Source organism: Leucopleurus acutus, assembly GCF_964270905.1.
Source record: "Leucopleurus acutus genome assembly, chromosome: 18".
In the NCBI taxonomy this organism is placed as follows: Eukaryota; Metazoa; Chordata; class Mammalia; order Artiodactyla; family Delphinidae; genus Leucopleurus; species Leucopleurus acutus.
Genome location: NC_139160.1, coordinates 50,482,900 through 50,500,277, shown reverse-complemented (window position 1 = coordinate 50,500,277; position 17,378 = coordinate 50,482,900). Strand labels below are relative to the sequence as shown.

The window sequence follows — 17,378 nt, the reverse complement described above, 5'->3', positions numbered from 1 at the left end:
ACTCTAAAGACCACATTCCTAAGTACTGGCCAGGGGGCAGTGATGTTTCCCTTGGAGAAATACAAGGAGTAAGCAGTGTTAACTCAGTGTTAACTCTTCTTCGCAGGTGGCGTAGTAGATGAATGTTTAGCTTTTTGAGAAACTGAAAACTGTTTCCAAAGTGATTATTCCATTTTACTGTTCCACCAGTAGTGTATGAGAAGTCCAGTTGCTTCACATCTTTGCAAACACATGATCTTGTTAGCTTTTCAAATTTTAGTCATTTTTTTAATACATTAATTTTATTCTTTTGTAAAATAAAGGGGCATTTAGAATCATAGATGAAAATGAATGATTTTAAAGCAGTTAAAATTATTTCCTAGGGAATAATTATGGTCAAAGTTTGTATGCTAGGAAAAAAAAATACTCCTGAAAAGATATCACTGTTTTTCACTCTATAAGAGTGTTACACGAAATTTTAGTCATTCTGATAAGTATATAGGGGTATCTCACTGGTGTTTTACTGTGCTTTTCTCTCATGACTAATGTTGTGAGCATCATAATCATCATGTGATGTGCCTTTCACCAATTATGTCTTTTTATTGTGAAATCTCTTCAACTCATCTCCCCTTTTTATAATTGTCTTCTTATTGAATTCTGAGGGTACTTTATACATTTTAGATCAAAGTCCTTTGTCAGCTGTGTTGCAAATAATTTCTCCTCTTCTATGGTTTGCCTTTTTTGTTTTTGTAGAGTGCTTTATAAGAGCAAAGGTTTTTAAGTTTTATAAATTTAACGAATTGATATTTTTTTATGATTCACGTGTTCTAAGTCTTTGTCTACCCCAAGGTCGCATAGATTTTCTTCTATATTTTCTTCTACAGATTTTATAATTTTAGCTGTTACATGTAGGTCTGTGATCCATTTCAAGTTAATTTTTGTGTATGGTATGAGATAAAGGTTGATGTTCATTTTTCCACATGTTGGTATTCAGTCGGTCCAGTATCATTTCTTAAAAAGACATCTTTTCCCATTGAATCATCCTGGCACCTTTGTAAAAACTCAGGTGACTGTATTTGTTTAAGCCTATTTCTGGAATTTATTTTGTTTAATTAATCTATATGTTTACCTTTATACCAGTACTGTACTGTCTTCATTACAGTAGTTTTGAAATAGGTCATATGTTTTTAACTGTGGTCTTTTTAAAAAAAATTGCTATAGTGCTATAGTTAATTTAGGTTCTTTACGTTTCTATATATAAATTTTAGAATCAACTTGTAAATTTCCATTTTTAGAAAGCCTCTGGAATTTTTATTGGGATTTCACTGAATATAGGTTTGGGGAAGAATTGCCATTTTAATGAAATGGAATCTTCTCATTGATGAACATGGTCTCTCTCTCCATTTATTTGTCTTCTTTAATTTCTCTCAGCAACATTATTTTGGTTTTCAGTGAACAGAGATTGTACATAATTTTATTAAATTTAACTAATAATTATATATTTTCGATGTTATTGTAAATGCTATTATTTAAAAATTTTGTTTTAATTTTGAGATTGTAATGTGAACACAGTTGTAGGAAATAATATAGAGAGATCCTGTGTACCCTTTACCCATTTTCTCCCATTGGTAAGGTATAGCATAACTATAGTAAATATCACTACTAGGAAATTAACATTGATAGAACCTACAGATCTTATTTAGATTTCACCAGTTTTACATGCACTCATTTGTTTGTGTGCATTTAGTTTTAGGCAGTTTTATCATGTGTGGGTATTTGTGACCATTACTACAGTGAAGGTGTAGAACAGTTTCATCATAAGGAACCATTGTACTACTTTTGTATAAACAAAGACACCTCCAAACCTCACCCTGTCCCTAGCCTCTGCAAACCACAAATCTGTTCTCCATCTCTGTAATTTGTCATTTCAAGAATGTTATGTAAATGGACTCATGCAGTATGTAACCTTTTGGGATTGGTTCTTTTCCACTTAGCATAATTTCCTTGAGATTCATCCAAGTTGTTGCATATACCAAGCTTGCACCTTTTATTGCTGAGTAAGCGTTCCATGGCATGGATATACCACAGTTTGCTTAACCCTTCATTCATTAAATAACATCTGAGTTGTTTCCAGTTTTGATTATTTTGAATAAAGCTTCTATGAACATTCATGTGCTGGTGTTTGTATAAACATAAGTTTTCATTCCTCTGGTATAAATGCCTAAGAGTGCAACTGCTGGATTATACTGTAAATACATGTTTAATTTTCTAAGAAAAAGCTGTACTTTTTCTAGTCTCTGTATCATTTTACATTCCCATCAGCAATGTACGAGAGATCCAGTTTCTCCACATCTTCACCAGTATTTGTTGATGTCACTATTTTTTACTCTAACCTTTCTGATAGGTGTGTACTAATCTCATTTTATTTTAATTTGTATTTCCCTAATGGCTCATGATATTGAACTTTTTTTCATGTGCTTATCTGCCTTCTGTATATCTTCTTCAGTGACATGTCTGTTCATGTCTTTTGCCCATTTTCTAATTGGGCTGCTTGCTTGCTTGTTTTCTACTCTCTGAGTTTTGAGAATTCTTTATATATGCTGGATGCTAGTCATTTGTCAGATACGTGGTTTGCAAACATTTTCTCCCAGTCTGTAACTTTACTGCTACTAGTTTTAAAACTACATATTTTAATTGTTTACTCCTAGGATATAGATATATTATTCATTTTTATAGATTTATTTGGTACCCTGTGACTTTGCTAAATCCACACATTATTACTAGTGACTTTTTTTGGCAGACTTAAGATTCTTTTTTATGTCTCCTACAAATAAACACATTTGATTTCTAGGAGATAATTTCTTCTTTCTAACTATACCTTTTATTTCTTTTTCTTGGGTTACTGCACTGGATAGCATATCTAGCACATTGTTGAGTCTGATTGCTGAGAGTAGATATCTTTCCCTTGTTTGCAATCTAGGGTGAAGGCATTCAGTCTTTTACTATGTTAGCTGTGTGTTTTTCATACATACCCTTAATCCAGTTTTGGAATTCTCTTCTGTTCCTAATTTACTTAGGCTTTTGTCATGAATGGGTATTTGATTTTTGTCAAATGCTTCTTCCATGTTTATTTACAGTGTCTTATTTTTTTTTTCTCTTACTTTTGTTGGTGTGGATTTTGGATTGCTTTTCCAGTGTTGTACATCCTTGTTTGAGTTGATCATGATGTATCATCTTTTTAAGAGTATTGTTGGATTTGAATTATTAATATTTGTTTTTAATATCTCTGGAAGACCTATTTACATGTTATATGTCAGTTAACTTTAGTATACTTTGATTTAACAAGAAGTACTCCATTTTTTTCCTAATTATTTATGGAAGAAGGGTAGAATTTTGAGACTAAATGTTCTTGGTACTCAAAGTGTCATTTTATTTATCTTGGATACTTGTTGGACATACTCTAATTGTTGGAATTTGCATTTGTAGACTATCTTAAACTAGTTCTGTATATTTATGATGTAAATGTTGATCTCAAAAATGTGGTTGGAGTCTGATGAATAAAATGCTGGACCAAAATACAAATTGAGTATTTAGTTGTTTTTGTTTGTTTGTTTGTTTGGCTGTGTTGGGTCTTCGTTGCTGTGCACGGGCTTTCTCTAGCTGCGGTGAGTGGGGGCTACTCTTCTTTGCAGTGCACAGCTTCTCATTGCGGTGGCTTCTCATTGCAGAGCATGGACTCTAGGCATGCGGGCTTCAGTAGTTGCAGCACGTGGGCTTCAGTAGTTGTGGCGCACGGGCTTAATTGCTCCACGGCATGTGGGATCTTCCCGGACCAGGGATTGAACCCGTGTCCCCTGCCTTGGCAGGCGGATTCTTAACCACTGCGCCACCAGGGAATTCCCGAGCATTTAATTTTAACAATTAAAGTACCAAACATGTGATTTGTAGTACTTATTAAGACAGATAGCTAAGAGAGAGCTTTCAGAAAGTATATGCCCATAATCTGTAGTTTTCTTAGCATTACCATTATTTGAATGAGAATGAAATTAGAATTGACTAAAGTTAAGGGATTAGGTTTTTTTTTTAGTCTTAATTTCTGTTTAAGGCCCTATATCTACTTTTGAAAGAAATCAAAATGTAATTCAACATTTGTAGTAGGCCTTTGAGACTCTGCAGTACATCTGGTGTCCCTTAGAAAAGCAACAAATGAATATCCTTTGAATCCAGCAGTTGAGCTTTGTTGGCTCTTTTCCTATTGTGGGGTAAAAGGGTAGTCCTGATGAGTTTTTTGCTGGTGTCTTTCCAGCCCTTATCAGGTTGGTTATTGCTGTATCACCTATGTGACTTCTACAAATCATCTGGCCTGTCTAATATTTAATTTTTTAAAAAAAATGAGAATTGATGATGATGGAAAGGAATATAAAATTGAAATATTATATCCTGTATTTCAGTCTGAAAACTTGGAGAATACAGTAATCATACCAGATATCAAACTACATAGCAATCCTTCGGCATTTAATATTTATTGCAATGTACGCCATTGCGTTCTGGAATGGCAGAAAAAGGAAACATCGTTGGCAGCTGCATCTAAGAACTCTGTGCAGAGTGGAGAATCAGATAGTGATGAAGAGGAGGAATCCAAAGAGCCCCCTATCAAGCTTCCAAAGGTAAGTCACTAAGATCCACTTTGATGCATAACCTACGTGTTTGGGCTTTAATACATATGTTTGCATTGCTAAAATGCCTTGCTTTTAATAAAATTGCACACTGAAAATAACAGAGCCTATGGGTAAAAATAGGTTTGAGCTAGATCAGGAAAACTTTATGCAACTTTATAATTGGAGTGCTAACAAAGTCAACAATTGGTACCTCAGTGGGGAGTACTTGGAAAGCATAGGAAGGGAGTTCAGTGGCTTGGAGTCTGTTACAGGGGCTGTTAAAAATGTACAAAAGCAGTACAGGGGAAATGGTGGCTTGTGGGCACTGAGCCATTGCAGATGGAAGTGGGACTCTGAGCCAGTGAGCTGCTATTAAGGTGGGCACAAGAGGAAGTGCAAATTACTACAAGCCAAGAGCCACGAAAAGCTGGGGACACATCCCTCCCTCTGGGTGCAGGTATACATTTTAATTTGTCTTGAAATAGAGCTAGAAGTGCTCCTGGTTGTGCAGCAGCTGAGCTGAGAGAGCTATTGCCTTTTCTGTATAAGGTTAATTGTACTCTTGCTATCCTGGCTCCCTTTGCCTAGGAAAAAAATTACATATGAACCAATTCTGCATTGTTCTGCTATCACTCCCATATTTACCAGAGGCATATAATCTAATTGGTGTTATAGAAACATGTATTGAAGTAGAACAAACTGTTCTTAAGGTACTCTGTTCTATTTAAGCATTGGTATATTTTAAGACTATAATGTTACTTTATATATGTATTTTTCTATATAGTATGTGTAGTTAGTATTTCTAACAAAAGAATGGGTAAAAATATAAACATATTTTAAAATGTTACCTTTATTATAAATGATTTATGCATTTGTTTTTTTTTCTAAATACAGACATTTTGAAATGATTTCCTTTATCATAAATGATTCGTGTATATTGTCTTTTTACTAAATGGATACCTTAAAATTGTGCCTTGAAAACTTCTTTATATGCATACATAAGATATCATGTAAATACTTACTTTACTACTTGGAAATAGAAGCCAGATAGAGGCTGTGTTCCTGATCTGTTAATTTTGTACATTTCATGGTGGCTCTTCATAAGTTCACCACTGTCCTTTATCATTAGTGTCAGGTTCTTCTCACCTTATTCTCAGCAGTTGACTTGCTTCCTGTTTCATAGAGTAGTAGAGGTTTTGTGAAGTTCCTCAGCTTCTTAATCAGCAACCTTCAAATGTCCTTATCTCCTCTTGGGACCCTTTTCCCCTTACTCGTTTTCTCTCCAGTGTCCTTAACTGTACCTTCTCTACTAGCTTCTTTCTTCAACTTAAAACAAACAGGCTCATCTTTTCCATATAAGTTTCTCCAGGTAAAGAGCATGGTCTCTAATTCTGATTTCTTATGCTTAATTAGGGGAGGTTGAGGAAAAATACATTGTTAAGTTAGGATATGGGGATATGAAGGAATCAAGTATACTTTTGTTATAAGAATTCCATTCTGTGTGTGGGTGAGTCCCACTGTACTATAGTAATCACTCAGCTTCGGTTCAACATTAGGAAGGAAAATAAAGACCCAGAGAAACCTTTCACACAGGTATGCAGATTTTGAATAATAAACTATAGTCAATTTAAAAGGTACTGCACAATCAAGAACAACTGATTCTTAGGCTGTTTTAAAACATCAGGATGAATGAGTATTAAAGAAATAAAATATCAGGCATTCTTAAGACAGTGAATTTTTAGCATGATTAACAGAGTTAAAAGATGCAGAGTCAAAAAGGGATCTTTACAAGAAAAGTAGAAGAAAAGCAAATAGCTCAAGTAATTAATATTGAGTTTTCCATCAAGTACTGACCTGTCAGGAAACAGGGTATAGTGATGAATATGGGAAGTAGAGTCAAACTGCCTGAGTTCAAACTTGCCATTAAAAATACTAGCTGTGTAATGCTGCGAAAGTTGTTTGACTGCTTTCTGCCTCAGTTTTGTCATCTGTGAAATGGGGATAATGCCTATCTCATAGGTAGTAGTGAGGATTCAAAGAGTTAATAAATGCACGTGTACTCAATAAATGATAGCTGTAGTTGTAAGTATCAGGTGCAAACAGGAAAATGTGTAGGTCCAAATGAATTTCATTAGTTTTCAGGGAACTCATCAGTTTATTAAGAAATACTTCATATCCAAGGAAATGAAACCTCTAGACAATCAGTGAGATCAGAGAAGAAGGAACAATGGGATGCCTTTATGCAGAGGTAGTCAGAATGCCATGGGTGGGGGCAGGGCAGGGAGTGAAACTTTCAGGTCTTAGGCAGCAGTTTGCAGGGCACAGAAGAAGAGGTGAAGCCTTTAGGGTTTGAGGTGATGGGAGTGTGAGAGCAGGTGAGAAATGTGGACTTTTTCTTTTCCTTTTGACCATTTCTGTGCCTCTGCTCCAGATGCTCTTTCATGTCAGTTCCTCCCTTTTCTTTGTTGTTTCTCTCTTGCTCCTCCTGAATGTGTGACTGTCGCTTTCCTTTTTCTTGCGGATGTTTCTTTGTCTCCTGCTTCTTTTTTATTTCACTTAATGAAGACAGTTTTTATTTGTTGTCAAGGTATCATTTTGATACAATTCTGTGTTTTCCCTTCTTGACTTTTAAAAGTTAGTTAAATTGTTTTTGACTCTGATGTAGACCTTGCTTGTCAGATTTTTTTGCTTTTTGTTTTTCGCAGGTCAGTAATCATTTAAAATAGTACTTTCGTACCCCCACCCGCTTAAAAGTATACCTTTCTTACCAAAAACAGTTTTTACCCAGCTCAAACTGTCTTTCACGATCTGATTTCCAGATCTTCTAAAGCGCTCCAAATTTCATAGCTGCATAATTTTTTAATAGTAATATTAAAATCCTAATATGAATATTAGGATTCATATTTCCCATCCAAACTTATTTGAGGCTAGTCATGCCTCATATTTTGTTAAAAGATGTAGATGTACACAGATTCATTTATATACTTCTTAATTCAGTAAATTCAGTTTGTAGCAGGCATTCTATTAGGCCCTGAGAACAAAATGATGAGAAACAATCCCCACTGTAAAGAAATTTATGTCTAGCAGGCATGTCCAGTGCCCTAAGGATTGATAGGGGTGTGCAAGGTATAGTGGAGCCCGGGAGAGTAAGGACGTAGCACTGACTGAAGATGCACCCGCAGGCAGGGAGAATGGCATCGTTACAAAAGCACAAGTGGTCAGCTTTGGCTAGAGTGGACTGGCTGAATAGGGCAAGAGTAGAGAACGGGATCATGGGCCTTAAATGTCATGCAGCCATTTTCAGATTTTGTCTGGTAACTTGGAAACACGAAAGATTTTTAGCAAAAGACTATGATCAGACTTGTATTTTATTAAAGTTACTCGGGTGCTGGAAAGGCAGATCCATTAGAGGCTGGGGAGACTAGAGCAGAGGGACCAGTGAGCCAGTTATTGCAGTCGTCTGAAGTGTTCATGGGGGATGCAACTAGGGTAGTAGCAGTGTTTGGCATAAAAGAAATATTAAGGAAGTAGAATTGTCAGGAATTGTTAATTAGTTGGTTATGAAGGCTGAAAGAGAAGGTAGAATGTAAAAATATTTCTGAAGTTTCTAGGTGGCGATGCCATTTACTTAAAGAGAAAGAACTGGAGGAGAAACAGTGCTTTGTTGGAACGATGATTAAGTTTAGTTCTGGCCATACTGAGTGTGAAGGAGCTGTGAGATGTCCGTTGCTCACTATGTAAGATTGAAGTTCAAAAGAAAGGTCCCAGCTAGGCATACAGTTTTGGGACTTAGTGTGGTGACAGAAGTTGACACAAAATTGTTAGAGATGGAGCAGTAGGTGGGATCAAGATCATTGTTTAAAAACTAAATTAGCTTTGAAAAGTTGTAAGAGCACTTTTTCCTCTGGGTGTGAAGAGAAGGGAAGAAGGTGGTAGAAGTCGTAGATAAATTTAGAGGCTAGGAGGTTAGGTGCGTTAGAGGCTAGGAGGTTAGACATTTCACACCTGGATCTTCTGAGAAGCAGAATTCTTCTCCTCTTCCTGCCCCCGTGCCTTCCTCCTCTACTGCGTCTGTTGCTGTTGCCTCTTCTTCCTCCCTTCTCTCACTCCTCTCTAGATTTTTAATTTTTATTATTTGTAAATGATGTCTCTACCAAATATTTACTTTAGAGAAGAAAATTTTAAAGACAGTATACTTCACTCTGTAGTAATATGTAAATCTACTTTTGGTTTCCTTTTGAGCTTGTTCAAATGTTTTCTGTAAGTCTTAGAACTGATTCTAGGAGTTTTTAATAGAAGATATAATTTCTAATGGCAAAGAGTTTATTAATATTAAATCTATATATGATGTATCTAAACGCTTATGTTATTGTTTGTTAGTGAAATAATAATGCCACCTTTGGAAATACGTGATTTGAGGAGAGAAAAATAAAACCTCAGAAGACTTTTTTTCTTTTTTTTGGCCAAATATGTTTTTGCCTCACTTTTCTCAACAGTGACATTGGACTAGCTGTACCAGTTAATTATTTGGGTTTTGTGTTCCTTCAAGTATAACAGAGAGCTTTCAGGATTTAATTGTTTGAAAGCAACAGTAAAGATAACATTCAGTAAATTTACAAAAGACTATTTTATGAAGAGAAGTGGAAGACCGTGTGTTTGGTGGTTAGTTATAGTTTATCGTGGCACGTATTGAGTGCTTAGTGTGTTATCTTATTATAATGAACTATTCTATTTAGCAGTCAAACTTATTAATCATTTATTTTGCTATTTATAAAGGCAGTGCATAATCAATGTAGATAATTTGAAAAAATGGAGAACATTTTTATAAAAAGGAAAAGAAAATTTTACATTAGAAGTTATTTCTAAAATCCTATTAACCAAAAATACCCACTGTAAACATTTTTGTATATGCACATTAAAAATATATTTATTTCTGCACAAATGAAATCATATTGTATTTGCAGTACTATATATTTTTTTGTCCTTATACTCTTCCTTCCTAATATTGAGGGAGGACATATAGTGTGTTCTCAGTGACTATAAGACAGGCTTCAAAGTGTAAAGTGCAATTTCAAAGTTTGTACATATAGTAAAATACTCTCAGCCAAACCTCAGAAAAAAGTCTTAATTCACAACGTGTTGTGCTCCTTTGCTCAATGATTCAAAGCTAAATATGATTGGAAAACTTGAGGTTGATTTTTATTTTGTTGTATAGTGAATACATATCACAGTTCTGGAAATGAATTAGTTTTCCCCCTTATTAAAAAAAAAATCCACACCGAACTAAGATACAGATGATAAGCGAGAATCATAGTGGTTAACCTAGACAGACGGGTAATTCCTTGTCTTGATTGTTTTGACTAACGTTTTATGAGTGTTTTTCACGAAAGCCATCTAGTGCTCTGCTCCTGGGCAGCCCACCTGAGTTACCTGTTGTCATACGTTTGTTATCATACCTTAAACTTATTAGAGAGACAGCTCGGGAATATGTTCAGTAAGTAGCCTTACTGTTTTTGCAAAGGTTCAATACTTTCTCTGTTGCTGTAGGGATCTACTTACAAAAAGAAACCCTAGCCAAAAATGTCATCCGTGAAGAATTCTTTGAATTATGAAAAGTCATGATTGGTAGTGGTAGAGTAAGCAGTCTTCAAGACTGATGGATAGAGTAGTCTCCTACTGGCCTGAGAATAGAGCCCTACTTTTGTATTGTACTCAGGAGATATTTGACTTCAGATTTGTTTCCTGTACGGACATAAACAGATGGAAATCTTGGACAGCATGTTTTTATTTTCTAGTCTGTTTCAGGAAAATAAACTATATGAAATGGCAAGTTTTCATTTCCATTTAATTAATTGAAACTGTATACAAGCACTTCTGTAATCTTAGCTATAATCAGGTATTTTAGGATTTTAGATAACTTCTCTAAAGACAGTCCTATTAGTTATTTTGACTTCTCAGTCATACCTGTATTCTTCAGAAACCTTGCAGATAGTAATCAGAACTGCAACTGACTTGCCTGCAGTTGATTTAACCCTTGTCGGACAAGTTGCAGTGGTTTTTAGCGCACAGCTGAGAGAGTAAATAAATATTTGTTGTCTGCCTATCATGTGCAGGCAGTGGGATAGTCATGGGAGATATTAGTTAAGATATACTCTGTGTCCACAAGGAGATCCCAGTTTAGTTGGCAAAATGGAAACAAAAATAGTCACAATATAGCATAATAAGTGCTATAAAAGAGGTCTGGACTGGATAAGCATTATATATAAGATTCATTTACTTTGTTAGATTATAAACTCTTAGAGAACAAGGTTTAGTATAATATATCTCGTATCTCCTGTAGCAAGTTGTACAAAATAAGTACTTAAAATGTTTATGTAATGTATGAATTAATGTACAGATCTCAGCAGAGAGAATATCTTCTGTTTTGCTCAATAGAATTAATAATGCTTTGATGCATTTCTACTAATTAATCTAGTTTTAACTTTTTCTGTTACTTCTTCTCCAAATAATTTAACACTTCTTGAGAAGATCTTACACATTTCCTTTTCAAATGTTGACATTGACTGAGAAATGGAATTGCATTGTCTATTGTTCTGTCAGCCCTCTGAAAGTATTTCCTTATACCAGTTCATCACATTTGCTGTCTCAGTCTTTAGTTACAGATTTATCTATCTTTTGCTAGATACTGAGTTATATTTTTCTTGGTCCTGATGAGGAATAAGATAATTAAAGTAATCCTACAAGAATAAGGGACACCATCTACAAATAATAATATGGTGATTGTACCATATAGGAAAGGCTAAGATGAAAAGTTCCTTTTTTAATCTTTTCACCATATGTACTATATTGCCTTCTTTTCTGGTCATAAGTAACAATTAACGTAACAGAAGAGTGCCAATTTTGACATGAGAACATCCAAATGAACTTTGTAAATTAATAGTTTATTTTTTTCTGAGTGAATGCAGTCTAGTACCTAGTTCACTGTTAAACCATTTTCATGATGTTTTATTATGGCTTCATTATCCTGAAACTACTTTTTAAGTAGTGCCACTACATATATATATATTTTAACAGTTCGACAGTTTCCTTTTATTTATTTATTTATGGCTGTGTTGGGAGTACCACTATTTTTAAACCTTATTTGTTACCAGATGATTTTCTAAATCTTGAAATTAAACACACTGGGTTTTACTCTTCTTTATGCGATGACTTTTTTGCCTTAAAATATTGTACCATTACTCATTTGCTGTGGAAGTAAGCTGTACCGATTTTACTGCCTGAGAAGTGTTATAAGCTCACATGCTATAAAGTATAATTTTTATTTTCATCTTAAATAGATCATTGAGGTTGGACTCTGTGAAGTTTTTGAATTGATCAAGGAGACGCGATTTTCTCATCCATCCCTGTGCCTCAGGAGTCTCCAAGCCCTGCTTAACGTGCTTCAGGGTCAGCAGCCAGAAGGCCTCCAGTCAGAGCCACCCGAGGTCCTAGGTAAGAGCTTAGGCACATTGAATGAAGCCTTTAAATGTAAAGAGCTTCTCTTATGGAGCACATACGGCAGCCTGTAATTCAATCTCTGTTTGCTTATGGTGCTGAAACAGCAGGGGTATAAATTTTAAGTAACTTTGCTGTGTTCCCCTGGAGTTATGATTTAAGAGTTATAGTTCATGCACAGTCATTTCCTGATTATTATGATGGGGAAAAGCAAAATATAAATTCTTGGAACCCAGAAATAATCCTCAAGCCTTATAGTCACTATGAACTTAAATCATTCTTAATAAACCTTTGGCCAAAATAGCTAACATTGACTTTGTCTAACTTTACATGTTACTTTGGAAAGTTAAAAAAGTAGGAAAAGAGGGAACAAATACTACCAACCCAAAACAACACAATTAGTTTCTAAACAGAGAGGACATTTCTTTTGCGTTCATGATAAATAAAAATTTATTTTTGTTAAAGATAAAGCTTTTGAATTAGTAGCAACTTCCATTAAGTAAAAATGTTTGCTTTTTGTAAAGTGCATTTGAATTTTATGAATGCCTGCCTTTCATGCCCGTGAGCTAGGCTCAACACATAATCCTGTAAGCAGGACGGAGACTCTTAAGGAAGAGAAATACAGATGGAAGCTAAATTTTGAAGGCTAATTGCTTTTCTCTGATGCTAACTTTGGGCCTTCAAAGAGTCTAGAGTTTTCTAAATCTCAAGCATTAGCTTGTTTGAGTCATATATGTGGGCCCTAAGTGTGGAGTATCTGATTCAGTAGATTTGGGATGGGACCTGAGAATTTACATTTGGAGTAAGTTTCTGGGTAATGCTGATGCTCATGCTGCTGGTCTGGGGACCACACTGCTGGTCTGGATTAGAGTTTGGTCCTTTTTCTCTACTTGGCTATTTGGATTATGTTAGACCCACATGTGAGAACCTAATTACATGGTTTTAATTTACATGTCAGATTGTTATTTTTTTGGTCATGTATTGTGATTAGTTTTTGTGTTCCATTTGTTTTGTTACTGCTTTGTTTTAGTTGGTGGGGGGAGTACTGGCCATGAAAATAAGCTGAGGATTTTTAAAAACAACAACAGCCCCCCAATTCACCATGTTATGAAATACTACTACCAAATAAAGCTGCATATGTTACAAAGCAGGCATCTTGTTTATTGTCACTGTAGCACCAGTGATCGATTACTATTATGATGTACTACTTGACTTCATGGCATTTTATTGAAGATTTAATTAATTTTATTTAAGAATATTTTGCTAGTTAACCTTAGCTCTGGTTTGTAAATTAGCAAATAATTGAAGTATTTAAAATATCCACTAAAACAGTATATCCTATATCTTACTTTGAACAACATGCTAATCCTTGCTTTCCTCCTAGATCTTCTGCCATTTTGTTGTCTTCTATCATTTGTTGTATACTTTCTCTTATATTCAGTTTATACATAAATACTCCCTCTCCTTTATTCTTTTCAAAATAGATCTTCTTCTTAATACTGGGTTTTAAAATTATAATATGTGCTTTAGCATAATCGTCTTCTTTCTGTCAAAACTTAGGTCTCCTGATTAATTTGTTTTTACTTTCTTACTAACAGTTTCAAATGCTGCTATAATGTCTTTGGTCTCTCTTCTATCCTTCCAATGCTTACCTTTCTGATCTCTTCACTGCTTTGACTTACTTTTCTGTTCAGGCGTTTATCAGCACTTCATACTTTTTATTTTGTTTAATTGGCACAAAGGTGTAAGTAGTAATTTGGTTCTTTAAATCGAAATTTGTATTGAAATCTGTCTCTTTTTTCCTTTGATTTAATATCATAGGCACATTAGTTACACTTTTTCCACATTGCTTTTTTTCATGTTACTCATAGAAATATATGTATATTTGTATCTCTTTTATTGTTGGGATAGCTTGATGATTATTATACATCAGACGTCTCTTTTTTTTTTTTTTCCCGCGGTACGCGGGCCTCTCACTATTGTGGCATCTCCCTTTGCGGAGCACAGGCTCCAGACGCGCAGACTCAGCGGCCATGGCTCACGGGCCCAGCTGCTCTGCGGCATGTGGGATCTTCCCAGACTGGGGCACGAACCCGTGTCCCCTGCATCGGCAGGCGGACTCTCAACCACTGCGCCACCAGGGAAGCCCCATCAGACTTCTCTTTGCAGATGGATTTGATTTACAAATTATCCAGTGTTTTTAAAAAACTCCTTCCCTTATATCTATCTTTCTGTTCAGTTTAAGATTAGAATATATGTTCTCAATTATTCACTTAAATGTAAAGCGCCTTCTATGTTCTGTGCTAAGAGTGTATAATAAAGGGGTGATCAATATAAACATTGTTGCTGTTATTATGGAATTTAGCATCAGACAGTTGGACACATGTATGATTACAAATGTAATGATTATAAATGATTTTGGATAGATTCCATTTTTTCATTTACAAAAATAAGGAGTTCACTAAATATTCTCCAAGGTCATTTTTATATAAATATTCTAACTTTTGGGGGGAAAGGGTAACCAGAAAGGAACTAATGCAAAGTAAGTGTTGTAACTGCCTTAAATATTTTTTTATAATGAGGCAAGGTATAAACAGACAAACAGATACCATATAATGTTCTGTGTGTTAAATGAATATAATTGAGTTCTATTTTATCCACAGAGTCTCTCTTCCAGCTCCTTTTGGAAATCACTGTTCGAAGTACTGGAATGAATGACAGCACAGGACAGTCTCTGACAGCACTTTCCTGTGCTTGTCTCTTTAGTCTGGTGGCTTCTTGGGGAGAAACAGGAAGGACACTTCAGGCCATCTCTGCTATCCTCACCAACAATGGCAGCCATGCTTGCCAAACTATTCAGGTATTTCATATCTCTAGCTGCTTAGAAATTGATAGGATGCCAAGTTACAATTTCACCTCAGTTTCTGTCAAAGCAGTGTCTGCTTTTTCTCACTCAGTATAGTGGTTTGATGTGTTCAAGGTTGATATATAAATAATCTAAGCTATTTGAGCTACGTTACATGTGTTTAACTCTGTGGCATTAAAGGTAATAAAGTGAAATTTGGCAAAAGCTTAAATCTTTAACCTGGTCTTTGTGTCAGCATTACAGCCTCCGTTTTCATTGCATTGCCTTGCTCTCTGCCTTCCCCCGCCTCCCATCTTGCCCTGAATTTTCAAGTATGGAATTCCTTCATAGTTTCTAAATATCTTTTCTGTATTGAAAGAAAAGGATATAGCATTTTTACTGTATTTTTGATTGGTTGATTATAGTTTTTCATGAATTGATTTGTTTCTGAACTACTTCAGCTTCACGTATAGCATTTTGAACTTTTAATATGCAGTTGTGGGATAAGCTCCTCATCCTTGTTAGTAGTGACAAATATAACCCTACTTACAGGCAAACTTGATTTAATTCTTTTGGACTGTTCTGGAAATTGAGTAAGAAGTTACAGTTTTAAGTCTCTGTTATGTGCTTTTCTCTGGCCCCTTGGATGACCTCCAGAACACATGGAAGGGATGCCTCAGTCCCGGTATTAGTGGGCTAAAGATAGCAAAAGGGGTAAATGGGCTATTTTCTGTGACTTACTCAGTGATTTTGAACTTTCCTTGTCAAATACGAGCAGTCTCCTTACTCTAGGTTTCTATTCTTATTCTTTTCCCTCTTTTTGTCCTGCCTGAAGTCCTCTTTTCCGTTTTTATGGTCCTTATTTTGAGGTCCCTCTAATTCAGTGATTTCCGAATTATTCTGCAGCTGTGCTTTGAGAGTTCAGCAAAATTTTAGTTTAAATATATGCTTAAAATATAAAAATACTTACAAAATTTTAATAGAATAAACACAAACATTCAAATATCAATGCCAAATTTTAAAAGTATAGTGACCATAAACACATGTACCTATGAGAATCCAGTGATTTATTTTTATGTAGATTTATTCCAGAGGCTATGACATGAGATCTAAACAGTGAGTTGAGACTAGCCAGTGCAGAGGGTGGAGGTGTTGGTATTGGTGGTGTGGAGAGAGAATGTTCTTGGTATCCATGTGCTAAAGCATGAAAATAAGAGTAAGAGTAGAATACTGAAGGCTGGAAGAAGTTTAGTGTAGTTATAGCGTAGCGAGCTGCCAGATGGCAGAGACAGGGCTTGAACGCGTATCTGTCTGACTGCAATATTATGCTCAAGCACTACGCTGCACAAAACTCTTGATCCCCTGAACCAACAGCCGAGGTTCTCTGTAGACCTGCCCCGTCGCTACATACCCAACTCCAGGCCAAACGCCATATTAAAACCTGTTATCTTAACATGGCACATAGTGTTCTTCATGATTTGGTCCCATTCCACCTACCTACTTCATTTCACAAAACTCTCTTGGCCAGGCTATGACTGGGGGGAGAAAAGTCTGAAAATGTATAACTGTAACATCTCAAATTATTTTGGGATCCAAATGCATATTACTTATCTTGTTCCAACAAGCTTAAGCTGAGAGTTTAAAGTAAGGTAGGGCTGGTAGTAGTACTGTAAGGTGCCTTATTGAAGGAGACTAAAATCCGTTCTGGAGGGATGAACCCCCTACTTCAGAGGCCTCCCACAAACACAACTCTGCTGTATCTGAACTCACAAACAAAAAGGACATAGAAAAAAGGCACCGTCATTGAGAGTTAGTAGAAAGAAATATAGCGGAATCAATCTTGCCAAGTCTATATATATTGAAATTATTTGATATAGAGTATAAAATATATGTGTATACATATTCAATATAGTTAAAGTATTATTATTAAGTATCAAAAGTATTATTAAGGAATAAGGATATAAAAAGTAATCAGGTCAGAAAATGAACCAAATAGAACTCCTGGAAGTGAAAAACCAAATACTTACAATTAGAAACTTAAAGGATGAGTTAACCAGTGGATAATACAGTTGAAGATAGGAGCAGTGAACTGAAAGATAAAGAGGAAAAAATTATTCAGAATGCGGCACAGAGAGACAAAATATGAAAAATAAGAAACATGGATAGAGAATGAGAAAGTCTAAAGTATCAGTACAACCTGAGTTCCACAAGGCAGTGGTAGATTTGTGGAGAGGCAGTATTTGAAATAATGGCTAAGATTTTCCAGAATTGGTGAATGACTTGGAATCCTCAGTTTAAGGAAGTCTGGTTTATCAGAATAAATTCTCTAGGTCCTGCCACAGTGTCGGTGAGAGAAAATCAATAGGATAGGAAAAGGGGTATATCTGAGACTTCTGATTGTA

The 17,378-nt window shown here is 35.4% G+C and overlaps 1 protein-coding gene across 7 annotated transcripts in view; it reads left to right on the top strand.

Annotated features, from left to right (window-relative positions):
* The window catches only part of MYCBP2 (MYC binding protein 2), a 273,166-nt gene that overhangs the window by 38,601 nt on the left and 217,187 nt on the right, over positions 1-17,378 (top strand). For all 7 annotated transcript variants that reach the window (XM_082859416.1, XM_082859420.1, XM_082859419.1 and 4 more), the window contains exons 3-5: positions 4,431-4,646; positions 11,975-12,128; positions 14,795-14,991. In XM_082859416.1, coding sequence (XP_082715542.1) covers positions 4,431-4,646; positions 11,975-12,128; positions 14,795-14,991 — 567 coding nt within the window. The remainder of the gene's footprint in view (positions 1-4,430; positions 4,647-11,974; positions 12,129-14,794; positions 14,992-17,378) is intronic.